Source organism: Panthera leo, chromosome B4 (genome assembly GCF_018350215.1).
Source record: "Panthera leo isolate Ple1 chromosome B4, P.leo_Ple1_pat1.1, whole genome shotgun sequence".
Lineage (NCBI taxonomy): Eukaryota > Metazoa > Chordata > Mammalia > Carnivora > Felidae > Panthera > Panthera leo.
The window spans coordinates 67,226,385-67,253,908 of record NC_056685.1 but is presented as its reverse complement, the minus strand read 5'-3'; the positions used below and the strand labels follow the sequence as shown (position 1 = coordinate 67,253,908).

Below are 27,524 nucleotides of genomic sequence, written 5' to 3'. Positions count from 1 at the left end.
CTCTTTGGGAAGTAAAGACATGCGTGAGCCAGCATATCTGTCCCTGCGACTCAAACAAATGAAAGGCTGAATAATGGTGGCCTTGCCAACCTGCTGCAAAACATGCAGATTAATGAAATAGACACTGGTAAGAGACAGCCTTATTAATTACAGAAGTGTAACCATGGCCTTCTGTCAGTTCAGGCTCTTTTTATTACTTATAGTATAAATCACATACTATGTGGAGTACAAGTGGAATCTAAACTGTAATACGGTGCGTGCTCTTTGGTGATTTGCAAACTTTTGAGGACAGAATTTACCTAATATCTAATAATTTACCTCTTTTCCACAGGACAGTAGAATTAATGTACATGAATTAGCAGACTTGAGCAATCCTACTAGCAAACCCATATTCATTATTGAGATAAACAGATTTCCCAAGATAAGGATTATTCTCCTCCTATGGTATCTACAAACTTACTAAAAGCAAAACAAACCCAGAACCATAGACTGTTAGTGATTTTGATTAGACCACTTATAAAAATGGTCATTTCACAGTAAAGGAGAGAGATGTTCTCAACTGAATATCTAGAAAGGCTGTAGGTAAATGTCTAGCCCATATAGATTTAGTCAGTCATGTGATTTAAGGAATGAGCCCTGATCTGAGCCCATCCCTACCACTAACTTCAGGCAAGTTCTTAACCTCTCTGAGGTTCTAATATGTAGAATTGCTCTAATACATACTCTTAAGGAGTTTTGGTGGTAAAATAGGCCTGTAGAAGATGATACCTATTATTTCCAAGTTCTTGTCTTTATCCTCACTACAGAACTCGTGAAGCAACATATTTTCATTGCTCCTATAATTCATTAACTGAAGAGGCAGTAGGGCTGAAAAAATATAGAAGTTTTTGCATGCTTTCTTAAAATAAGTTATAAACAAAAGAGTGACACATTTATTACTTAATGACTGGGGTTATTTTACAGATTGTAGAGTTCCTCCTCACCTGAACAATTTTAAGTGAATTTACTATGTAGAAACACAATACGTTGGCCAGAAAAAAGTGGGAAGTGGAAGTTGATAAAGATATGAAGAATTATCCTTATTTCTCAGCTGAAATAATCATATGGGGTTTTTGTAACATGTGGAATAAGAACAAATGAGGTTTTAGACAAAATAAAATGCCATACACCACTAAAGCATAAACTCTGCCTCACTTCAAGAGGACAGTAGTGTATGAGTACCCTGCATAGATTCACACTGGAATAATTTAAAAATATAGAGTAACTTGTTAGAGTGTAAGACTGTGCATACTTGTGTTATTGTACCTTAGGATTTCTCATTTAATGTAAAACTCAATGCAAACACATGAAATGCTGAGAGAAATTTATAACATCCTGAGAGAATAAAGCAATAATTTAGAAATACATAATGAAAAATTTAGCAACAGATATGAGATTGAGAATTCAAATTTGGTTTCGAATTGGTGATATATAAATGATCCACAGAAAGGAGAATAGGCCTTTTTAGCACTTTAGAATGAAGTGTTGGTATGATAACATGCGCAGACATCTGGTTTGCTTTTAGCAAAAATAGGAGCACTCCCTTCATCTGGTGTATGTTTGTACATACTTCGAAAACCAGAGTATCACAGCTAAGTTATGTTATTCAGTTTTCATTTTAATTAATCCCTATTTGTGCTTTTGAAAAGTAAACATTTTAAACTATTTAGAAAAAAAATGTCAGTATTTATGGTTATTGGAAATCCTGGAATAATTTTAATTTTTTTTTTTTTAGATAGAAACAGATCAGAACTGTATGAGTCAGGATTTAAATTTAAGTCTCATCAGTTATTAGTATCATAAAATTTTGATTCCAGGAATTCTAAATAGAAAAAAAAGTACTGTACCTTCAAGAGGCTCTCTATGATGACTAACTTCTTTGCTGGGATGTTCTGTAAACATCATCCTAAGTGTGAGCAAAGAATGATCTCCAACAGTTAGTTCCATGTCCTCTAGCAATTCTGTGCTGTCTGGGAAAGGGGAAATATCCAAAAACAGGGTAAGTTTTGCACATCTTCACGAATTACAAGTACCTTAGTAAGCCATATGTTTTAAGTAAAAAACAAAACAAAACAAAACAAAAAACTAGAATGGTTAAATACATAAGCATTTTCTCCCATGAATTGGACAAGCAGCAGCACTTGGGCTTTGAGGCAGCTGGGCTGGATGGCTCTGTGACTTCCCCAAAACAACATGGGTACTCCAGGGGTTTTTGCTAAATCAACCCAATCAGTTCATCACTGGATACCGGCCAGATCAGGCCAATAGAATTTCTAAGCATTCCGTCACAAGACTGTGAGTGGGGCATGAATATAGAGTACAAAGAGGAGCAAACTAGTTTGGGGAGGTTCCTGAAGTTAGAAGGAATAGAGTTGTTGATCACCCATCTTTTCACACCACTGCCTTCCAGCTTCTGCCTTATTTAATCAGTAAGGGGAAGGAGCAACAGAAGGGCCTCTTTCAGGGACAAGAATAAATACTATTTCTTGGCTCCAAATATATGCTCTTTCCTTTCTAAATGAGTGTGTCTTCTTCTAAACTTCTGTGTCTTCCTTGCCAAGTAGAAAGAACTTCTAGAAATAAAAAAAAAATAAAAAGATTTAGTTTCAAACATAACAATGGGCTTCTCAACAGAATCATAGGTTATTTTCTGAGGAAACTGGGATAAGTAACCAGGGCCTCAGCTATTGTTTTCTTGGTGACCTCATCCAACACTCCAGCCTTTGTGACCCGCTCTTACAACCTCACATACCCCACTCCTTCTCAGTATGCCCTGAGTGGTCAGCAAGGGGTTTCATTAGCATGGAGGTGCTTATTCTATGCTTTCTGTCTGCATTGGAGGTAGACACCACAGTGACAATATGGGCTCGTGCAAGTGAAAGCATAGGTTAGGACGGTAATTCCCCAAATCAGTGATGTTTTCTAGCAAGAGCCCCATGATCCAAAACATTGATTTATTAAGTTCCCTAGGCTGGGGATCAGATTAGGGCATTCATTTGTATCCTCATGTGATTTAATAAAGATGACACATTGGCAGGCTTACCAGGAGTGAGCACAGAACATTCTTTTTGGATAATGGCACACACGAGTGCCTCCTTGCAAGGCAGTAATAATGTCTGAGGCCACCCTATTTTGGAAGACAGCTTTTCTCATTAAAGAAATTTCAGTGTTCAATAAGGATAGGATTTGTTAGCTATCATTTAAGGCTTGGTGGATAAACATAATGGCTTCTATGTGTGCTATAATATCCAAAAGGCCAGTGAAGGGGACAAAGACAGTGGCCAAATAATTGTACCAGTGGAATACAAAATGTGCCCATCTCACCTTGAGGAGAGGGTGATCGGTAGTTGTTACCATGAGGCAAATTCTCCCCTGTGCAGGGAAAACCCATAATGCAGTGGCCCAGCCACCCAGGTGGAAGCCATGACCAGAGATTGGTGCCACATGGCAATGGGTCCCATTTGGGGCCATCCAGTAAATACCTGGGTGGCAAGATGGGTCAGTGTCATTGAAACACTGAAATTTCTCTAATGAGAAAATAGGACAGAATGACTACATAGCTGCAGTGATATCCATCGTATATTCCTGGTATAACTGGGTTGGTTCTGTTTAGAGTGGTTTTTCCATTCCCATCATAGGGTTGCCCAGGTGCTCAAATGTCCATAACCCAGGATAAGCCACATAAACCCATCCCAAGTCAGAGTGTAGCCATCCATAACTCCACTAGTGGTATTTTTAGGATCATTTTAGTCAGCAGTTTGACTGAAAAAGAATACCCAAGCCTCATGTTGTTGATAGTGTGTGCCACAGTCCAGGTCTCAGGATCAATATTGGTAATATTAGATGAATTAAGAATATTAGTCCGAGCTTGTTCTTCCATAATGTACTATTTTAGGGCTTTTCAGTCCCCTTACAGGAGTTGGAATGCCCAGCATGGCAATCATGATGAGCTAGAGAAGGGCAGCCCACACACTCAAGAGTTGGATTGATTTCTTTGTCAGACAAATGAGTGGGCTCACTATAGAAAGGTATTTCCATTAGGTGCCCATTCCATGACCAGGACCACAGGAGCAGCAGAATTTTAAGGCCATAAAGACAGATATTTAATAGGAACTTATACGGGGAGTTCTTCCTCTTCGTTTATGGCCTGATCCCTAGATGTTGAGGTGGCTGCAGCTTTAGGAATTTGACCAGTCCCTGAGCACTATACATGTTGCCTGGGGGAGGCAGCACGGTCAGGCATGAGATGGAGGAGGGGTGGGGTATGCCAGACCAGCACCCCCACCTTCTACTGTGGGAGGAGGTCATCAAGATGTGACGGTCCTTGGACCCAGGAGCTGGACACTGGCACCTGGAGGCTCTCCACCCGCTCCCCGGTGCTTAGAATGTGCATTCTGCTTGCCTTTCCCACTCTCAGAAGCTGCCCCAAGGATACACTCTTGAGATAGAAATGTGGTATTGAGGCTGTCTGGACTGGGTACATGACTGAACCCAGTTAAGGCCTCTGTATAAGTTTTCAAGATTGTGGTGGGCACGTGTGGAAAACCAGTCATCTGGCAGCCACCCAAGACAGTAAGTTCCCATGTTCACTAAAACAGCCACCTACCAATTTGGAATGGTCTGCCTCTGTCTGTTGACTCTCCTGCTCTCTACATATGGAGCGCAGTTTCACATTACACCCAAGAAGCCCTACAACAATTTGTAAAGATGCTCTTTTTGTTATTTATATTCCCCTGTAAGTCTGCTCTTTAAGTTTATTTTAATCGATTCTAGAGCTCTCCGTAGAGAGGAGAGTTTAGTTGGCTTTGAGCCTATGAGTCAGGTTAGTGCTCTGTATCCCCTTAAGGGACACCACACTTCTGAGATTTCTTTTTTAACAGGCCGACTGCCCTTCTGTCAGGCCACCTCTGGAGGTTTCTTCCTAACTAAATGCAATTTTATGATTTTTATATTTTGGGAATTTCACTCTTAGTGACAAGTTATTTAGCTGCAAAAGTGCTATACTAGACAAAGGACTTTAGCTATAGAGAATGAAAATACTTTTTTATGTAATTTATTTAGGGGAAGAAATGTGAAGTGGTAAGTGTTGAGTAAGGGTTGATGTTTTGCCCTGTATGCAAACGGAATAACCGCGTAGGAATTTCTGTAATGGTTTATTTGGGATCCTGAGTATGTGTGAGAATGAAATGTAGAGCTTTTATGCTGAGTTAATTATACTCTAAAAATGCTTAGCATTAACTTTTACCAAGTTTTCATTTTCATAAGGTGTTTGTAATGATTAATATGAGCAAAGTGTATATGGACACCTCTTAGCATATAGTAATTACTCTACAGATGGTATTTCTACATTCCTCTTCCATCAGTACAGAGTTCTGCCATCAGTTCCAACTCTCAAATTGAGTTTCACACGCTCAATAAATTTTAGCCATTACCCTTGTTTTTCTATCCTGTATTTTCTTATAAAGCAGCCTTTGGTTTTCCTCGTAAGAAACAAAAAGTGAATGGGGTATTTTAGATATATAATTCTACACACATAAAGGACAATAGAGAATTAAGACAATGCAGCCAATTCAAACAAAAACATTTAACTCAAAATATTTCCTAATTCTCCTGGTTTTTCACAATTAGCAAGATAATTCAGTGCTTCTTTGTAGTAGCTGAGAATTAACATGAATGTCTTTCATGTAGTACTCCCTCAACAAATGTATGTGGACTCATTGGTAATTGCTTTCCTTCTTGAAGTCATACATCACGTGTACACATAGAATTTCTTTTTTTGTCATGTGTGAAAGGTCCTGCAGTTACACTGAAAATTGAGCAAGTATGTCCTGGTGTTGCATGCATGCGCTTGAAATGAACCAAAGGTAGTTTTTAGGGGTTTCCGTTTGAACATCAAAGAACATGGTGCTGTCCATGTGCCTGCATCAAGTCAGCAGCCTAATTTACTATTAATAATACATTGGTGTGGCAGGCTTCTCTTTGCAGTCTTTTTTGCTCAAGGCTGTTAACAGCTCAACTTGTTCCTCTACTGTTAAAAAATTGATCAGCTTTCTTTCCCAGACATTTGAAAAAGGAAAAATAAGATGTATTCATACTCTTTCGAAAGTCTTTATTCACTTCAACCCTTCCTTCTCCAGAAACAGTTTGAGGGCTTAATTAAACATATAGAGAGGAAATAGATACAATACGCTTTAAGGTTAGTGATTTAATGGGGGCACCTGGGTGGCTCAGTCAGTTTAGCGTTCAACTCTTGACATCTGCTTGGGTCATGATCTCACAGTTTGTGGGTTCGAGCCCCACATGGGGCTCTGCACTGACAGTTTGGAACCAGCTTGGGATATTCATATTCTCTCTCTCTCTCTCTCTCTCTCTCTCTCTCTCTATCCCTCTCCCTCTCCCTCTCTCTCTGTCCCCTCCCCTCCCCTCCCCCTGCCCTCCCCCCACACACTGTGCTCTCTTTCTCTTTCAAACTTTAAAAAGCATTTTTTTTAAGTTAGTGATACAAGAAACAGAACAAAGTAGGAAAAGATAAGATGACTCAGGCACAAGGAACTTGAATCTAGTAGTGTCTATATGAACTAGGTCACAAAGCCTTTTTGAAAGTGGTCACAGCACCCCTTACATTAGTATCTCTTGAACTGACTCAGAGCCCTGGCTAGGGGTGGCTGGATGGGGCTGAGTGGGTAGGGGCGAGCAAAGGGCATGGATACGTGGGAGTATTGCATTTGTTACAGTCTCCGAATGATTCTTAGTCATACTAAAGTTTGAGAATCCTGTTGCTCCTAAAGTTTTTGCAGCCAGTGAAAAAAGGCAGACATGTCATGTTACATGAGTCACAGCGTCCCTAAGAAAAAAACTAATCAGTTGCCTCAGAGAAGCAAAAGAATTCCTCCTTACTAAGACCAGAGAGAATTCCTTTCTGGGTGCTTTGGTGGTAATGTAATACCCATCCATATTAATCTACCATTTCATAGTAAGTTAGTTATAATAATCTAAACTCATTAGTATTGGTTTTGATATCTACAACAGTTAAGTAATGCCATACAATTTCTTCATCTATCACGGGAGACAGGGCAAAAAGAATTATCTTTATACTTCTTATCTCTAGATGATGCAATCAAGTGGGTTACTTTGGCACCTTGCCCAGGGTAGCATTCTATTTCCCTGCTTATTCTTGTTCTGCAAGCCCCCTCTTTGCTTCAGGAGATGAAATCATCATTTTAGAGAGTCAGAGACTGAGCATATTTGGGAAATTCAAGTATGATCAGTCTGTGTGAAACCTGAGCGATTCTGTTGACCTTTATGGCATCCTTCCCTTCGCTGTGCTCTCCGTCCTCATGCGAGCCAGTGGATGGAGCTCCTTTTCCACTATCATGGATCCCCTGCATCAAAGGCAGACCCTGAATATAGTCACAAATCATTGCCATCTCCTATGAAATCGAAATCTAGAGTTTCCTTCCTGGCCATAACCTCCATCTCTGCCACTACAGTTTTTCTAGTCAGTGAACCGAGCAGGTATTTGTCATCCTGATGTTAACTTACAGTCCCTCAAGTCCTTTCCAATTCTTTTTGTGCCTGATCCTTGGGCTGGTTTTAAATACTCTCCCTGACTAAGCCCTGTGTAACTAGCAGCCTAAAGTGCTTGCACCTTTGTATTTTTTTCAATTCTGGAATATGAGCAGTAGTGATATAGTCAGTTGGAATCACTGATATACTGTTGAGACTGTTAAGTGGACTTAATCACTGTCTTGATGTTCCAGTAGCACTTTACTCTTACTAGTCTCATAGAACTTGGCTCATTGAGGTGTAATTTTTTTGTGGATGGTGGTCTCCTTCAGTGCAGGTAGACACCCCACCCTCCCTAGACAGTCCCAGATATTATTTGTCTTTTCATCTCCTACTGCATCTGGCACATAGGCCCCAAATGAATGTATTTTAATTGCATATAATTGAGATATTTGGCCAGTATATACTAATTTTTCCATTAAAATACATATTACTATTATCGTGTCTAAATATATGGTTTTAAGTTTATTTATTTTGAGAGAGAGTGAGTGAGCAGGGGGAGGGGGACAGAGAGAGTGGGAGACAGAGAATCCCAAAGAGGCTTCCTACTGTCAGTACAGAGCCCTATACGGGGCTAGAACTCACAACTCGAACTCATAAACTGTGAAATCATGACCTAAACTAAAATCAAGAGTCGGACGCTTACCCACTGAGCTACCCAGGTACCCCTAAATATTTTTTGAATTGAGAAAGTAAACCAGGTATTTATTAGCAAGCAGTGTATTAGTTGTAGTGTTTTGAGCACCAAGAAATAAAAGGCATGGATTATTTCATTTAAGAAAATACTAAGTTTGGCACCAAAAAAAAACGTATTTTTCTAAAGAAAAACACAGATATATTAGTTGCTCGTGATTATTATTTCATGTTTATTTTACTTAATAGTATTGAATTTAGCTCACAGAACTGGAGGTTTATGGTGCCTGAATACAATATATGACATATTCAGTGTACTAAAATTTAACACTTTAAACAAAACTTTTATTATTTTTTTCTCTTAGTGTTTATTTATTTTTGAGAGAGAGAGAAAGAGACAGAGTGTGAGCAGAGGAGGGGCAGAGAGAGAGAAAGACACAGAAATCCAAAGCAGGCTCCAGGCCCTGAGCTGTCAGCACAGAGCCCGCCATGGGGCTTGAACCCACAGACTGCGAGATCATGACCCAAGTCGAAGTTGGACGCTTAACTGACTGAGCCACCCAGGTGCCCCTAAACAAAACTTTTAAGTCACAAATGCTTATTATAGAAAATTGGAAACATATAAGGAAGAAAAGTCACCTAAAATCTCACCCCCTGATAATAGTATATGTTAACATTTTGGTGTATTCATTTGTCTTACTTTTCTATAATTTTTCAATAGTTGACTTTCTAGCCTCTAAATAATTTTGCATCTTGCTTTTCACTTCATCTTATATGCTCTTGGTCTGTTTTCCCAGTCTTTATTCCACAGAGATTCAGAGTTATAAATAATGTGCATAAAACTACAGATCTTTGCATAATCACAGTTTTGTGTGGCCATGCTCTAAAATGTTGCTTTTATGTAGATTAAAAGTTCTTGCAAACTTTTACTTACAAACCTTGGAATCCACTGCAGCTTAAGATAAAGTACTGTTTTGGGCACGTGGGTGGCTCAGTCAGTTAAGCGTCCGACTTCAGCTCAGGTCATGATCTCGCGGTTTGTGGGTTCAAGCCCCGTGTTGGACTCTGTGCTGACAGCCCAGAACCTGGGGCCTGCTTCAGATTCTGTGTCTTCTCCTCTCTCTGCCCCACCCCTGCTTGTGCTCTCTCTCTCTCTCTCTCTCTCTCTCTCTCTGTGTCCGTCAAAAATGAATAAATGTTAAAAAAAAAAAAAAGTTAAAGTACTGTTTTGTTCCTTTTTGATAGTGCCAAGAGCAGTGTTTTTCATAAAGTAAATGCTATGGCCTGCCCTTTTTTCTCATTCAGACTCTTCAGCCTCCTGAGAGGAATGTTAAGTAGACCATTACCTTCTCTCCTCTTGTTCCTTTAATGAGGTGTTAGATGAGCACAATTTGGAGATAAGAAGTGATGGAAAGACTAGTTTGTATCAATGTTTGAGTTGAAAAAGCTCATAAATCACATACAGTCCATTTTTAATATTCTCTTCCCTAGTCATGAGGGTACATAGGAACTCAGTACTGGCCACTAAGGTAGGAAGGATTGTAGCTGAATCAGGAAAGCATGCTGGGGAGGAATATGTTGAAACTAAACCATTCAAGGCGCAATCTTCTAACCTTCCCCTCACCTTACCCCAAGGACTTTTTTTTTAATTTCTTTAAACCCTCTGGATTTATAAAATACTTTATTATGAACATGAATTATTATAATTATTTAAAAGATTAAAATTTAGTTGTAGATATACTAAAAGCCACTGAACTATATACTTTTAAAAGATTGTGATTTTTATGAATTATATCTCAATATAAATCTTAAAGCAAAAAAAAAAAAGGCAATAAAAGGCCACTCCATCCATTCACTCGTTTAAATAAGCACTTAATCAGTGTCTCAAAGGAAATAGCCATAAGCCTGCTTTGGCAGTTGCAGAGGTGTAAATCACATGCAAACTGTTCTTTGGGGAGTTTTTAGTCTAATAGAGGAAATAAAATGTGCATTTAAGTAAGTCGCATAGCAGAAGGAACGTTGTGCATTGTAAGAGAAGTGCTGACAAATTGCTGAGGAAAAGCAGAAGATTAATAACAAATTATTGTAGAATTGATCAGGTAGGTTGGTAGATTTGACGGTGGCGAAATAAGGGAGTAGCTCCCTGATTGCTCACAGTTTCTCAGTGAATATTAGGCAAGATGTCACCTGAGGCTGGATAGATTGGGACAGTAGAAGGAAAGGAGGTACTATGGTTGTCTCCTGCAGAGCTGTTGCCTGTGTGTCTTAGGGGTTTCCAGGTGAGTGCAATTTGTGTGTTTGTCTTTCAGCTGCTAGGTGTAAATGCAGAGTGGAAGAGTAACTGGGTATAAGTGGGCAGAGTTGGCATTTATGGCATGAATATGACAAAGGGGGGTCAAGCCAGAGAATTTGAGAATGGTGAAAAGAACATGACTGTAATAATGATTTGGGAAAGTATATTTTCAAGGCAGTGTCAACATTGCCTGGGATCTTAGTGAAAATGCAGCTTCTCAGTCCTAGACCTGCTGAATCAGAAACTGAGAGTGGGGCCCAGCAGTCTGTTTTTACAGGTCCATCAGGTGATTCTGTAGCACATCAGTACCTGGGAAGCACTGGGGATTGGGAAATCGAAACGGTTGGAGGCAGTATGTACAGTTATGGGAAAATGGCAGAAATGGGTGATGATGGATAACTAAAAAGAGGAAAGTGTATATACGGCTCAATGTATATACATGAAATTCTTCCACGAAAGTGGAAAAATTCAAGTGAACCATGAGGGTGAGGAGTGCTGGTCAGAGACTAGGATACTTGAAGGATTTCAGAAGTGGAGCTGTTAGGAAACTCAATATCTGGATGGTCCTCGTCAAGGCTATTCTTACGAAGAATCACAACACAGAGTAGAAGTGGAGAAGAAAACTGTCAGGCAGGCGCGGGAGTCACCATTGAATGAGGAGTGACCAGCAAAGTAGGTGGCATTAAAGAAGGAAGGTTAGAGGATAGTTGAACTCACTTCTTTCCCCTTATCCTCTTCAGCTCCTCAGGCCTCCTCCAGTATATAGGAGTGAGACAAAACAAGCTGTAAAAAGTGATCCCCCTAGTTCACAGGGCACAGGGAGAGGGGATGAGAGGAAGATTGAGTAAATGAGTGAATGTACAGGTTAGTGTGGAAGTAAATGACCAGGTGGAAACAGGTGACCTGAAAGTCTTGGACTCTTGCACGATGCTAAAATGAGCAGGTATGTGAGACATGATGGAACAGGGTGAAAGCCCTTGTTTCTGATGTGATTAGGGTCGGCACTTGATTGGTTAACTGAGAAAGACAGTTAATCAAAGAAAGGTCCCAAGGCTCGGACCTTCCCAACCCTGTCAGACCGGCAAGACAGAAATGACAACTGGTTCAGGACTCTTGCCAGCCTCTAGAGAAATCCTGGAATAGGCAGCTCTTAGACATTGGTACCCTGCACAGATCGAGAATATCATGGTCTCAAAGATTCTCAAACCAATGGATTTCTCTTCCACCAACATGGTCTCAACCTCAGCCACGAAGTGACTGAGCCGCGCGTACTAAGGGTTTGAATCGTATTAAACATATACCAAGGGAACGGTGAACTTGGATACAAGGTCAAGATCAGCAACAAGTTCTACAGTCCAGTGCTGACATCAGATACAAGCTTCAAGGATAGTATCATTTCTTAATCAAAGAAATGATGCATATATATCTTCAGTATTTTATTTTTAGTTGTACAGTAATTATTTATATCCACTGCTTGAACTTCCACATTGTTTTTCTTGCATAAATCACACTCAGTATTATCATCTGTGAATTCCAGCTTTAGTTTCTTTCAAATAGAACAAGAACTGAAAGATACTTGAGAAGAAACCAAAGGGCAAAATCTTCCAGACTTTAACATTTTATCCCCATTTGTTCACAGTTGTGTGGCCCATACAGTTTTTGGGTTTTTGTTTTGTTTTAATAAGTCACCTTTATTCACCCTTTCCAAAGCATATAGTTTTGTCTTTAATGCAGGCTTTTTTTCATCATCTTATGTTCTATTGCTTTTTGTGTTATTTGATTACATAACTATAATGATGAGCATAAACAGGATGGGGAGGGGGGAGAAACACCTGATTTAATATACATACAGTTCAACAGATGGGAGATGCAAGCCTGTATGAAGTCCCAAATGTTCATTTTCCTGTGGGCATATGTTTTATGGAAAGAATTAACAGGTTAATCTGGCAAGTTGGTGAATTACAAGTCAAATTAGAGAGCTTCTATCATTGTTCTTAGTGTTGCTTAGCTTAGAGCAAGGTCAGTGATCTGGCTGAGTTGGGTGGGTGAGACATGAGGACATCTCTCTTGAGGTTTCCAGAGGTTTGAAGCCAGGTTAAAGGGACTGGTCTCTGAGGCGGAGAGGAGGTCACACTGGGAACACTGAAGGTCTGTAGAATCTCTTTTAATTTCCTTTGACACATTTTAATTTGTTCTTCGCCAAACACTAATGAAATCATTTAAATTATGAAAACTGTTTTGTAAAATAATAAATGTGATTAATAATGATGCTTTCTGAGGATTACTATATTTGGATTATTTTTTGATTTAAACCTAGTATAAGTAGTGTGTTAGCTCAAAATATATGCATGATATACATGAAATCCTAATTTCTGCCTTTCTAACTTATATATTTTGCATTACAGCTTGCACCTAATAATGCAGAAAGCAAATTTTTTTTTACTGTTTAAAATACATAAAATTGGTTTAAACATCTTAATCATTTTTTTTTTAAAGTTTGTTTTGAGAGAGGCAGGGAGAGAGCGTGAGCCAGGGAGGGGCAGAGAGAGAGGGAGAGAGAGAATCTCAAGCAGGCTCTGCACTGTCAGCACTGAGCCCAGCACAGGGTTCAATCTCACAAACCATGAGATCATGACCTGAGCTGAAATCAAGAGCTGGACACTCAACCGAACTATCCATCAAGGTCCCCAAAGAACTTAGTCATTTTTTAAATAATTTTTAAGATTTTCGTATTTGGGTGAAACATTTTTTCTTAAATCTATTGATGTGTTTTTCATAGTTATCCATGCTTTTGATTGTATAAACAAAATAAACAAAAGTGGGAAAATACAATTTTTTCACTTAAAAAACCATCTTTTATTAGAATGACATTTAAAATTCTGTAGTCAGTGTACCTTACCATATGATACAAATAAATGTATTTATGATAATAGGAACTAAAAGAGACAAACAATTTAACTTGGATAATGGGAATCTTTTAGGGCTTATAGTCAGTCAGCTATGCTCTATAAGTTCTCATCTTCTCACTTAACTTGGTCTTTATACCAAGTATGAAAGTAACCCACAAGATTGTTGAATAAGACAAAGTTCGTAGATAACTGAATTTGGAAGCTATCTGCAGCATTGCTAGAATACATTAGAAAAATATAGTCCATATCTGTTCAGGAAGTTGAAGTCTTTACAGTTTTATACCAGAAAAAGTTTGTCTTTATTATGAACCTATACATTTTGTTTTGTCAGACCGTTAAAATTATCATTTACTATTTTTTTTGGCAGCCAGGCATTTTAGAGCTAACTTGTAGTTATTATGTGGCCAAAGTTTTTATATAATCATCTTCATCTTCTACCTGTCTTACTAGTCTTTTTGTTTTAGTGGCCCTATCATGTGATTTTTATTACGAATATCCTTAATTCCCTTTTGAAGGTTGGTGGTAGATAAATTCAATAAATTCAACAACTAGTGAGTACCTACTTCTTGTGTTTAAGTTAAATCTGTTGTCCTGGCAATAGTGAAAAAGACAGGTATGGCTTCAAGGAGTTAAAAAAAAATACCTTTTTCAGAAATGACTAGGAAATGCTTTGTTCAAATATAGAACAAAGGAAAGTAATATATATATGTATATATATACATATATATATTGCTAAGCATGTAAAATATACATATTCATTTTATTGGTAGTTTAACATCATCATTAGGATAGATTGCCATTATCAAAGCCTAGATGTTTTCTAGAGCTGTTTTGTTTTATTCAGATTAAAGATTCAGAACTGGAAGCTGGATCTCGAATAATCTCTGACATAGCAATGCACATATAGTCTGGCCATTGTGTTCTTAAATGTCCACACAGAGTTGTGAAGCTGGTCTTCTCTGAGAGCCCACTGCCCTCAGGCCTTTCAACTTCACTCTGGGGAAGAGCTGGCATGTGTGAGATGACCAAAGGTTGCCCAGGGAGTCTTTGAAAAAGATGATAGGCCCTCTGATAGATACTATAAAATGATTTTGAAAAGAGAAGGAAGGCATCCCTACTTTAGTCTAAAAAGGAAAGAAAGCCTTTTTTCAGTTGTTCATATTGTTCTTTTATGAAGAAGACTCTCTTATGCTTTGTGCAGCTTTTAAACAAATACCCAGTCCCTTGAACATTCAGACTACTACATAAAGGCTTAGAAGGTTGCAAATACAGTGGTAGTCCATTCTATAAATGGTTGGCCGATAGCATCATTTCCAAAAACATTGGAATTCACACACTTTAAAATGTAAATTCAGTGTATCTTTTCACCATGAGCTGACTAAAAAACTAGGCTCATGAATTATTCTGCCCTAAATATGTCATCCCCTGCCTTATGAAAGAGAATATAGTTATTGCCTGAATTTTTCTGAAGCTGATTGCCCTTTAAGTGAATGTCCTTGTCTTTTCCTTCTGTTGGCCTTTTGCTTATTTTACTGCTTAATAACATTTTTACTGGATAGGCAGAATAATGCCCTCCCCCCACAACCAAAGCGCCTATCCTAATCCCCACAACCTATGAATATGTTACAATACATGTAACAAGGGAGATTAGGTTGCAGATTGAATTAAATCTGTTTGTCATTTTACCTTAAACCCAGAGATTATCCTGGGTTATCAGAGCTGCCCCAGTTTATTCACAAAGGTCCTTAAATATAGAAGAGGACATCAGAGTGAAGTGATATGAGAGGCACTTGACCATTTTTGCTGGTTTTGAGATTGAGGAGGGGACCCCAGGAGACTACAAACATGGAGACTTCTAAAGCCTGGGAAAGACAAAGAAACCTGTTTTCCCTTGAGCTTCCAAAAAAGAATGCCTCCTGACACCCAGTGAAACTCACATCAGATTTCTGACCTACAGAACTGTTAGATAATACATTGCTGTTCATTAAAGCTACTAACCTTGTAGTTGCTTGTTATGGCAACAGTAAAAACTAATACATTTACCCATGTTCCAAGAAAGGAAGAACGAAGATAAAACTTGAGGTACTTCCATCCAGAAAAAGATCTAGTGTGTGCTGAAGTTACAGTGCTTGTTGACAAGGAGATAAAAGGCCATCCATGAATTTCAGCACCCTGCTGTCACAGCAATCTACAGGTGCCTGTTCCCGGTGTAATGACCTAAAATACACTTCAAAACAATATACCTTTGTTTCATTCAGCCTCCAGTCTGCCTACATGGCTGTCATTGGAGTGAGCTTTCCATAGAACAGATCTAATTGTGTTATTTCTCTTTAAAGCCCATTTTATGATTTTCCATTGTCTAGAGAAAAAAAACCCACACATGTGGGCTGGCAGTCAAGGCCCTGTGACAATAGACTCTTCTGTAGCCTATGTCATACTTCTCCTTCTTGTGTACCTTGTGTTAGCCAAGGTAAGGTAATGACGTTCTGTGAGTCCAGCAATGTGCTTTGCACTTTTCTTCTTTGTACATTTCATTTCCTCTACCACCAGTGTCCTCCCAGATGTTCACACCTGCTGGCAGTCCCCTATGAATTCCCTGAGACTCAACTCAAACATTAAATTCCCTGGAAAATCAAAGAACATACCACATCAAATAAAATTGTTTGGTCTATCCTTTATGCCACATTGTGACTAAAATTTTTTGTGATATTAAATTTATTTCAATTTTATTCTGTTTCATTCTGTGAGTTTCTTGAAGGTAGCAAGTGGGTCTCAATAATATATTTGTGGGATTTTAGTAACTCACGTAGCTTATACAGTAGATACTCATAAACATTAAAAGAACAAATGATCGTGTTTCCTGACCTGGCCAATCTACCACAAGATTCCATTTTAAAGGGAGGTTTCTGATTTCCAGGCCACTATTTGGTTACATTCTGCCTCTAAAAGTTAAGTATTGTAAAAGAAATTTTCTTACATACCTAGGGAACATTTTCATTGTAAGTAAAATTTTGACACTGACCAGTTTACTTTGTTTGATGCCATTTCCCTTTTTAATGTTTGGAATTTCATGGATTTTATTGTATCAAAATGAAAACATCAAAATAATCTGTTGTTCTTTTCATGGGTCTGTTTTCAAGAATTATTTTGTGTGATATATTTGTTTTTATTTTTTAAATATCAAGACGACTCTGAAATGTAATAGAATAGCATAGCAAGTATCAAATTCTTTGACTTTAAATACTTGAATTTTCTCTCAGTGCTTCTATTTTCTGCCTTTCTAGATTTGTTATTGATGTTAATTTCTCAGCGGTTTTACATAGGTCTGACCTTGCTGCACAAGTCTTTACGAAAATGAGAATGTATATGGTAGAACTTGGAAACTGTGAAACAGTATTCAGATGGAATGAGTTATTTTCATAACTTTTATTATCACTTTACACTGTGACTGCAAAATGTTCACAATTTTCATGATGATGGAAGTAATTCCACTGGGAATATCTCTTTTTTACAACTGCTGTCAGAACTCAAAATCTTAAAATGGTTGGCATAATTTTTAGTGTGATCAGCAAAACACATCCTTCATGTTGCATAATAACTTATAAGTTCGGTTTACTACTTTTAAAAATGAAAATTTTTATTAAGATGAATGAGTCTGCATTGTTAATGTTTTACATAAGAATATCATCATTAACTTGAGAAAATAGTAGAAGCAAACCATTGATAAATCATTGAAACATAAATGTATTTAAAACAGATTGTATTTTTGAAATACTATGAAACTGTTGATAAATATCTGGAAACTGTAGGTTGTAATTGTAGAAATATCTAGCTTGGATACCCACTATCTGGTTTGGGTAAAGATTTGAATTCTGTCACTTTTCATAGGTGATTCACCAGGAATATTTTGCTTCCTTTGTTTTAAGGATAGCTTTATTTTTTTAATTTTTTTTAATGTTTTGATTTATTTTTGAGACAGAGAGAGACAGAGCATGAGCAGGGGAGGGGCAGAGAGAGGCGAAGACACAGAATCTGAAGCAGGCTCCAGGCTCTGGGCTGTCAGCACAGAGCCCAACACAGGGCTCGAACTCACAGACCGTGAGATCGTGACCTGAGCCGAAGTCGGACACGTAACCAACTGAGCCACCCAGGCTCCCCTTTAGGATAGGTTTAAAGTAATCTTCTGATTTAACTACTGATACTTTCATCAGAAAAGGAATATAAAAAACCTGACTTCTTTAAATGTACCAGAGGTATCTCCTATTGTGCATTATGGCTTATTAGAGCTAGTCTCCAGTAAATTCATTTAGAATAAAATTAGTCTATAGAGCCTAATCATGTAGATCGTGCTAGAGACTTCCCTCACCAAAGATTATACTTTTCTAGGAACCACAAAACCATTCTCATGTATGTCATGTCAGTGTCTCATCTCCTTACAAAATGCCAAATAAATTGACACATTCTTACTTCTTGTGTCTTTAAGGATATTCCTCTACCAGAATTCTGCCATTATATCACACTTGACGTATTATATGCAACAAGTCTATCCTTTTTAAGTACATAAGTTTATAATGTATGATGACTTCTAATTCATTCCATGGACTTCGAGTTATCCTTGATTAGCATTTTAGTCATAATGAAGCTACCAGTTGCCACTGCCCCTAGTTTTGGAGTATATTTCACTTTTAAAGCCTTCAACTCTCTGTCCTTTTTTTAAATTTTTTTTATTTATTTTGAGAGAGAGAGAGAGTGCATGCATGCATACCTGGATGTGTGCAAGCAGGGGAGGGGCAGAAGGAGAGGGAGAGAGAGAAGACTCCATACTCAGCTCTGAGCCTGATGCAGGGCTCGATCCCATGACCATGAAATCATAACGAGCCAAAATCAAGAGTCAGACACTTAACTGACTAAGCCACCCAGGTGTCCCACCCTCTGTCCTCTTGCTTGAGTATCTTTTCTTGATTATACAAAGTTCAAGATAAATTTATCTTAGCAGAATCTCTGTCCTATGATCCTTTAAACACTTTGCATGGATTCCCATGTTAACTTGATGGTATTACTATAGCTCTTAATGGTCTTTTTTAGATCTACTATATTTTTCTATGTGAATAATTGTTTCTTTGAATAACTATCAGCAACAATTGTTTCATTCTTTCCTCACAGGTACTACAGTGCAACCATTCTGCAGATGTCTGGTGTTGAAGATGATAGACTTGCGATATGGCTGGCTTCAGTTACAGCCTTCACAAATTTCATTTTCACACTCGTGGGAGTCTGGCTTGTTGAGAAAGTGGGCCGCAGGAAGCTTACCTTTGGGAGCTTAGCAGGTAGGTGACTGGATGAAGAATTCAATTACAAACTTTTCTCTAATGATGGCAAGTTCACCTTCCAAAATACAACACCAATGCTACTTATGATCTTGTTCTCATAGCCAAATGATAGAGTTTTTTACACAAAAAGTTTTTTTTAAAGAACTTAATATTATGATATGTAACTAGAATGTGACTAGAAACTTGAATTGTAAGAACAATTTGAGTCTACAGGGGTAACATTCTGCTGCTGTTATTTTTGAGTTCTGCTCAAAGGTACAAAAGTGAAAAGAATAATGGTGCTTGTTTGTTCTTCTTTGAACAATTTGATATTCATAAACTCCCTTTTAAACATGTTTTATTTTTAAGTTTGGTATAATATGGAAGTAAATTTGGAGGTTTTTTTTTTTTTTTTTTCCAAAGCTCTTTCAGCAATATAGTGTTAGAACCATATAATTTCTTCACAAAGCAGGGGCAGACTTTTTGTGTTTGAATCAGGCTCAAATTCTAAGGTAAATTCTGGTTGGTTAAGTGTGTTTTCTGTAACACCTAAATAAGACAAAGCCTTTCTCATTTCAAGTATCTTTTGTCTTTGAATTCTGTACATTTCATTATTTATTTCTTTGTTAACACGAAGCCTGTTTCATTTGACAGGATGAGACCCATCTTTGCCAATGTCTTCTCTTGTTGTATCATATACTTTTCTTATTTTTTTCATACATACAGATTGCTAATTATCAATTATCTGTCCTCCAGTAACTCCTTTATAAGTTTATTAGAGTAAGAAAAGATTTTTTCATTAAAATGTGAAGTTTCCAGGCCAGCATGAGCTAACTTCTATTTTAACCAAATTATACCTTTAAACACTGATCTAATAGCACTGCTTCAGGCACTCATCCCAGATTTTAATGAGAAAATACATTCTGAGCTGCAACCTCAGTTATTAGGAACTTGTAGTCTCTGCCATCCCTGCCTCCAGAAGGAAGAGTGGAATGCTTCTACCCTCTGTTCTTGCCTAACCAGTGGGAGGACTTGAGTCTGTCATGTAAGTTGAACTGAGGGGAAGGTGAACAAAAATGGTCTGATTAAGAGGCAAAGGTAATCACAACAGCCCAGGTACACAGGGAAGCAGAAGGGCAAGTGAGGAAAGGTGAAGGACAAGGAGGCTAAAAACCATCCATTCATAAACTTGTCAAACACTTATGTGTTCATAAACACATAAACCAGAAGTGTTTAGTCTGGAAAAAAGACTAAAGGGAGACCTAAGAGATATCTTATTCTTTTTTTTTTTTTTTTTTAATGTTTGTTTACTTTTGAGAGAGAGAGAGGGACAGAATGTGAGCAGGGGAGGGGCAGAGAGAGAGGGAGACACAGAATCTGAAGCAGGCTCCAGGCTCTGAGCTGTCAGCAACAGAGCCCAACACAGGGCTCGAACCCACGAACCATGCGATCGTGACTTGAGCCAAAGTTGGCTGCTCAACTGACTGAGCCACCCAGGTGCCCTGAGAGGAATCTTATTTTTGCAGATGATAGATGTTATAAGGGCATAATTTTTACTTGATATGAGAAAAATATTCTTAATAGAGCTTTCCAATAATGAATTCGGCTGCCTCATTAGGATGGTAAACTCTGAACAGAATAGATGACCATCAGATAGTGATGTGCTAAAAATAAATTCCTACCGTTGATTAGAAATTGGGGTTGCTGACTTCTGAGGTTCAGATCAACCCTAAGAAGAGGTAAAAGCTACTTTAAACATTTTTAAATAGATACCTACCCTTCCTTTTCAACAAGGCCTCCATTAACTGCTACTTCCAGAGGTCTATTTTTTAAATAGAATTTCTGATTAAATTTGGCTTTTGAGATCTGGGGAAAACTGCTGGTTTTGAGATCAGGGAAAAACATTTTTCCTGGTAGCCTTGGTCCCTTTATTTCTTGTATTCCAATGAGACATTTTCTTATCAGTTCAGGTTTTTCAGGCTTTGTAGATCTAAAGCCATACTGCTTGGGTTGGAATTTTATGACTTTGGGCAAGTTTCCATTTTCTCATAGGTAAAATGCAATTAATTATAGTCCCTACTTCATAGGGTTTTAATCAGAACTGAACACATTTATACACGTATGGCATTTGAAACTCTTCCTGACACAGTAAGGTGCCTAGCACATCTTAGCTATCACAGCATTATTATTGACAGAGTGATTCTTTGTTGTTTTAACCATAATGTGAAACCAATATGCATCGTCAGAATCCAGGAGCTTTCCTGCAGCCTTCTAGCTGATGTCATGTTTCACCTCTCAGTGTAGGTACTCTGCTCCAAGGATTTCCAGAGCCCATCTCTGGCTATTAAGAGGAAGTATTAAGACCATTAATTGGGGGGACAATACCAAGAGATTTCAAGTACTGGTTTTTATGAGCAACCCATAGGCACTTTTCTTTCCTGCCTTGATTTCTTTTCAGCCAAAACCACCAACACCCCAGCTCTGCACATTACTAAAACCATGCACTGATTGATCTGGCATGAAAGAGATATTACATCAAGTAAACACCTGATTTCCTTGTTATGTTGCCAATTAAAGTGATGATGTAGATATTACAGTGGATTAGGAGGTAAAGGCCTAGTTTTTATTTTTTTTTTAGTTTATTTATTTCAAGAGAGAGAGCAAAAGAGAGCAAGAAAATGCCAGCAAGAGAGGGGCCGAGAGAGAGAATCACAAGTAGCCTCCACTCTGTCAGCACAGAGCCCAAACAGGGCTCAAACTCACGCGCCATGAGATCATGACCTGAGCCGGAGTCAAGAGTAGGATGCTTACCCAATGATTGAGCCACCCAGGTGCCCCAGAAGGCCTAGTTTCTTGTCATAGGTCTCCCCTTTTACCTGTACATATACATGTAAATAGGACTGTTTCATGCAGTTCTGGTTTTTAACTGATTTAATAGGTCCCAGTAGAACCTAATGACAAATGGAAGTTTACACATTCAGAAGAAAACTTGCTGTTCAACAGCCTTGCTAGTGGATTAGTATTACTCCAGTGTGACCCTTCCAGTAGATGCTCATTTCCCTTCCTGATACCAATTGATTCTTATATACTTATTTCAGTGTTTTTGATATATACTTACACTTATAAGTTATATACTTATTTAAATGTTTTATTTTCATTTTTGTGTAGGTATAAATATTCTTATAGTGCTATTAGAATACTGTTTTATTTAAAATTTTCTAAAATTAGCCTAGAATTTTTAAATCTTTGATTTGATTTTGTCCCCTGTCTTGCATTTTTATATGATCTATTTTTCTAAGTTTGCTTATTTTGAGAAAGAGAGAGCAGGGGAGGGGCAGAGAGAGCCCAAGCAGGCTTCGCACTGTCAGCACAGAGCCCAAAGCCATTGAGATCATGACCTGAGCCAAAAGCAAGAGTCAGATGCTTAACCAACTGAGCTACCCAGGTACCCCTGATTTATTTTATCATATTGGGTTAAAAATAGTGGGAAAAGTTAAATCAAAATAATTTTTAAATAGGCACTCATTCATTAAAAATTACAACAAATACACTATGCATATCTAGACCTGGACAAAAGAACTCTTTATACAAAGAAATATAAAATATAGAGTCCATGAGTAATTTTAAATGGAGGACATTTTATGGTATTCTTACCTTAGAGCTTGGTCAGAGAAGTAGTCTTTCTTGTAAATACTACAGATTTAAAGACAACCTCTTGATTCTTTTAATAAAAGGTCTATATCTATGTAGCTTTACTGTAGTTAATCAGAAAACCAGAAACACTGTTATTTTTCCCCAAGGATCTTGCTAGTAGAATCTTTCTGAAAACATCACTCAGAGGCTGTCTCCATCAAAATTACCAGAGGTGCTTATTTTGAAATATGCATTCATGGACCTTATCCCAGATTTATTAAATTAGGATCTCTGAAGACGGGGTCTGGAGCATGTACTTTATTTTTTTTAATATAATTTATTGTCAAATTGGCTTACATATAACACCCAGTGCTCATCCCAACAAGTGCCCTCCTCAATGCTTATCACCCACTTCCGCCTCTCCCTCACCCCCATCAACCCTCAGTTTGTTCTCTGTATTCAAGAGTCTATTATGGTTTGCCTCCCCTGGAGCATGTACTTTAAACAGGTTCCCCAGGGGCACCTGGGTGGCTCAGTTGGTTAAGCATCCAACTCTTGGCTTCGGCTCAGGTCATGATCTCATGTTTTGAGAGATCAAGGCCCATGTTAGTCTCTGTGCTGACAGCACTGAGCCTGCTTGTAATTCTCTCTCGTGCTCTTTTTCTCTGACCCTCCCCTGCTTGTAATCTCTCTTTCTCTCAAAATAAATAAATAAATTAAAAAAAAAAAAAAAAAAAAAAAAAACAGGTTCCCCAGGAGATACCTGTGTACACAAAGTGTGCTTTATTAGAGTCATGGGAAGGGGAATTACTATTTTTCTAAGTATTTATTAATTATCCAGCCTTGCATCAGGTAGTTAATGTAACTTATAACATCTGATATTTTTGAGCATGTTATTTATCCAACACACTTCACTTTCTGTGAAGAACATCTTTATTAGGAAAATTATATCAGAATCAAAAATTTCACAGTATACTTAGTTAAGAGAAACTCTTCTTTTAAAATATAAAGAATATGCCCAACGTGCACAGAACACTGGAGAATATCTAAGGCCTTCCTTAATTGGACTTAAATCTGGGTTGGAGTAATGATTCATCAGGCAATAACTATAATTTGAATACTGGCAAGTGGCTAAGATATCTGTAAGTTATTAAATGGAAGGAAATAGATAATTCAAGTAGTTTTAAGCCTTAAAGGTATATGAATGAATATATGACAGGAGTACGTGATCATTTTAAAATTTATTCCATAAATGAAGTCGTTAAAGATACCATTTCCTTCCCTTAAGGAGGTTATCATCTTGAAAGTTTATTTTACAAGTCATATATGTGATATATCAATGATATATGTGATATATCACATATATGTATAAAATAATTTATGCCCAAACATATGTGATGCCAGTAACCTGGAGATCTATTTAAAACTCAAATGTTTGATCCCCATTTTCTGAAGACTGATTCAGAGGTTTATGTACATCCCAAGCATTTGCTTCCGATAGGAAATCAGGACTGAAAAACACTGCTATATGTAATAAAGAATGGAAAGGTATAATATTGATTTTAAAAAAGATTGTCATCCAGAATGCATTAAGATAAAATTAAATTTGCACTTAAGAAGGGTTAAACCTTCAGCTCTTTAGGAATTTTGTGTATCTAGAATGGTCCTTTCACCATATTTTGCAGGTAAGTTGGACCTTTTCAGGCATAGATGCAAGAGATATGTTGTACATATTGCAGAACTCTTGACTCAAATATGTACCATATTAACCCTGTGACCTCATAGATAGTCTGAAGATTTTGTTTTCTTCAAAAATATTCAATATTGCAAAAGTCTGTGGCACTATGGTCCCTTCATTCAACCAATACTTGTAGGGATCTGCTGTGTGCTAGGCATTAGAGTTGGAAGTACGTGAGTCTGTGGTAGGTACACCATCTAGAGTTTACATTTCATTTGTAAATTATTTGATTATTTGATAAACACAATGAAAGAAAAGTATCCTGTTTCCTTACAATGTTAAAGTATCAAAGTTTCCAGGTTGAAAAAAACACTTAAGGACCTAGGTTCTTTGATAGACAAATTTACAGTAAATATCATGGTTTGTCTTATTTGAAAAGAGAGGGATGATTTTCATAATAGACCCAGTATATCTCCTCTCTTTCCAAAAGACCTCTTTTCATTTTCCTAGTTCAGGGCTCTGATAGTCTTTTCAGAAAAGAAACTCCTGAAACTATTCCTAGTTCTGAGTTTAAGCCAACAAGGGGAAAACAAACTATGATTTTAGGTTCATGGCATTTTTTGGCCCAGTATGGCAAAATGGACTTCCTATCTCCCCTTCAGGCCTCCCCTTCCTTCAACTTTTTTCTACAGTTTTGAGTGTGTGTTGCTGCTGCTTCTTATGACATAGTATTACCAAATACATGGTATAGCATTACCAAAATCTTTCAAGTTGAGTATGGCATTTAAAATTCACTGCAGTTCTGCAAGGTTAAGTATTTTCACTAAGCCCCATTTTATAGAAGACAAAATTGATCTTGGGCCTTGCCCAAGATCACAAGAGTCAAGAAACGGCAGAGCTGGAAATTAACCACAGATTTAATTTGACCCATCCCCTGTATCTTAAACACATACACCCCAGCCATTATATACTCCCATTGCATTCCACAGTGCTCCCTAACGTTCTTCTTTTATCCATTCGTTTAATAGGATTTTGGGTCATATCTTAAATTATCTCCCAGTTTAATCAGTAAAAACTTTACTACTATGTAAATACCCTCCCTAAATTCCATATTTTAAACTCATTGCGCCACTCCAATTAATTGTCCAAATTACTGCAATCATATTTTCTTTCTTCTTCCTTTTTGTGACTCTTTTTTGTTTATCCTCACAGTGGCTAGAACAATAGTCAAATATGAAAACTTTGTTTTTTACTGTCAGGATGTCTCTAAGGGTCTCAAAAGTGAGCCTTTTAAGTGATGCACTTAATCACTCTTTCTACAACTTAAAATCAAAGATTCTACTTCCAAATACCAACAGGAAAGACAAATTAATGCATGTGATATATCATCTCTGGAACCTTAAAGTCACGAAAAAAGAAAGCTCGTCTTCCTTGAAAAGAAATGTTCTGAATTTCAGCTGCTTTTGAATTGTTCAGCATGTTTTTAGTTTACTGATTTGGGGTCTTACATGAGAGAATGCCATTAGAACAATTTTCTTGGCAATGAAAGCAACATGTGGTGCGAATCTATTGCCTTTCATTTTTCTGACATCTTGGGCACGTAGTAATGCTGGTCATGTTAATTGCTTTTGAGACTGTCAAAAATCCAATTTTTTCTGGTTTTTGGTTATTTAAGAAAATTACCATCAGTCTACTGCTTGGCTAGCAAATATATTTGCTTTGAATTTCACTGTTTTCTTGTTTCACAGTGAATGTGCTAGTGAGTTTTTCTGATAATCTGTATATTTACTAGGAACATTTTTTTAAATACTCCAATGAAGATAAAGGTGTTTTTTCAGAGATATGTCTTGGAAAACCCAGTCTAGTTTGAAATAATGTTGCCATCTATTCTCTGATGTAAAACTTGTTTTTTTGTTTTTTTTTTGTTTTTTTAAAGGTACCACTGTGGCACTCATTATTCTTGCCTTGGGATTTCTGCTATCAGCCCAGGTTTCCCCACGCATCACGTTTAAACCAGTAGCTCCATCAGGACAGAACACTACTTGCACAAGATACAGGTGAGTTTTCAGAATGGTCCCTTAACCTAACTCTAGTACCTTCTAGTACCTTTTTGTTTACTTTTAACTTTTCTACAATTTGAGAGATAAGTAGAAGCTTGCATACAGAGGAAGGTAAGGGTGGGAAAGGTGACGGGAAGGGACCACCAGAAGGAGGAATAGCATTTGCAAAGACACGAGGGTAAAAGTGTTTAAGGAAAAAGGGAGTTTGACACAATGTTGATGATGTTTTTCTGGAAATTAAAAGTTGGGATTGTTATGCAATCTAAGCAGAAATACTGTGAGACCATTTTAGATTATATACGACTCAGTGGCATCTACATTCCAGGTAAAATAAATAACTTTAGTGAGCAATTAAACTCTTCTATGATATACATGTCTGATATAGTAGATTATAATCTGCATATTCTAACAGTCTTCACAGAGTTCCACAGGTATCCCCTCATTCCTGTAAGCAGAAAAGGAAGTTTTCTTTCACTGCTGGGGTTCTTCTCGAGCATTAGAAAGTAGAAAGAGATGGTGGAAGAAAGTGAAATATATTCTGATGGCCAACTGCAGGTGTAGGGGCTCCAATGTTAAGTCTAATGGTAGACACACTGTGTGATTAGAAGTTGGAGAGATGGATGGATAGACAAGTGGACTGAAGAATGAACAAACGAATTAATTAGAGATTGAGCAGAACAATTATCTAGCAGCAGAGTTTCAAAGTTTATAACTTCATTTTAGTGGTTGAAAAGGTTAGCAGCCCCTTTAAAATATATGGCTAGAACAAGACCTAGGTTTAAAAACAAAATATGATATTCCATCAGCCTCAATTAGATGGACACAGTCAATAGGTGAATGATTTGTTAATTTATTAACTTTTAGTCAGATACTCCTATATGAAATTAAAATGTTACATGGATATACTGAATTCCACTTGGGATCCACTTGCAAGTTCTTATTGAGCAGGTATTATATTTATGGTGGAATTCTCATTACAATAATGAGGAAGCTATATATTGCTATGCCTTCCTGGTCAAAAATTCTGATATTCACTTTCCTTTAGAGGTAAATGGTTATACTCCTTCTTTCTCTTACTAATAAGGTTACTTATTCATTGGCTTACTGATTTTTTTAGTAGTCTTTATCTTGTTCTAAAGAAGACTTAAAGATAAAAGAAGTTAACTTTAGAATAGACCATTCCTAGATGTAGTGATGTTTACTTTCTTTGGACATCCCTCATCAACTGCTAGATGATAGAGCCATTACCAGAATTCTGCGTGCTCTACTTTTTTTCTTTTTTCTTTTTTTTTTAATGTTTATTTTATTTTTGAGAGAGGGGGCAAGTGAGCGGGGGAGGGGCAGAGAGGGAGACACAGAATCCAAAGCAGGCTCCAGGCTCTCAGCTGACAGCACAGAGCCCAA

General features: G+C 37.6%; 1 protein-coding gene across 1 annotated transcript in view; it reads left to right on the top strand.

The window, feature by feature from the left end:
• Positions 1–27,524, top strand: part of SLC2A13 (solute carrier family 2 member 13) — a 373,541-nt gene that overhangs the window by 217,268 nt on the left and 128,749 nt on the right. The window contains exons 5-6 of the mRNA XM_042946261.1: positions 18,604–18,767; positions 25,997–26,117. Of these exons, the coding sequence (XP_042802195.1) occupies positions 18,604–18,767; positions 25,997–26,117 (285 nt within the window). The remainder of the gene's footprint in view (positions 1–18,603; positions 18,768–25,996; positions 26,118–27,524) is intronic.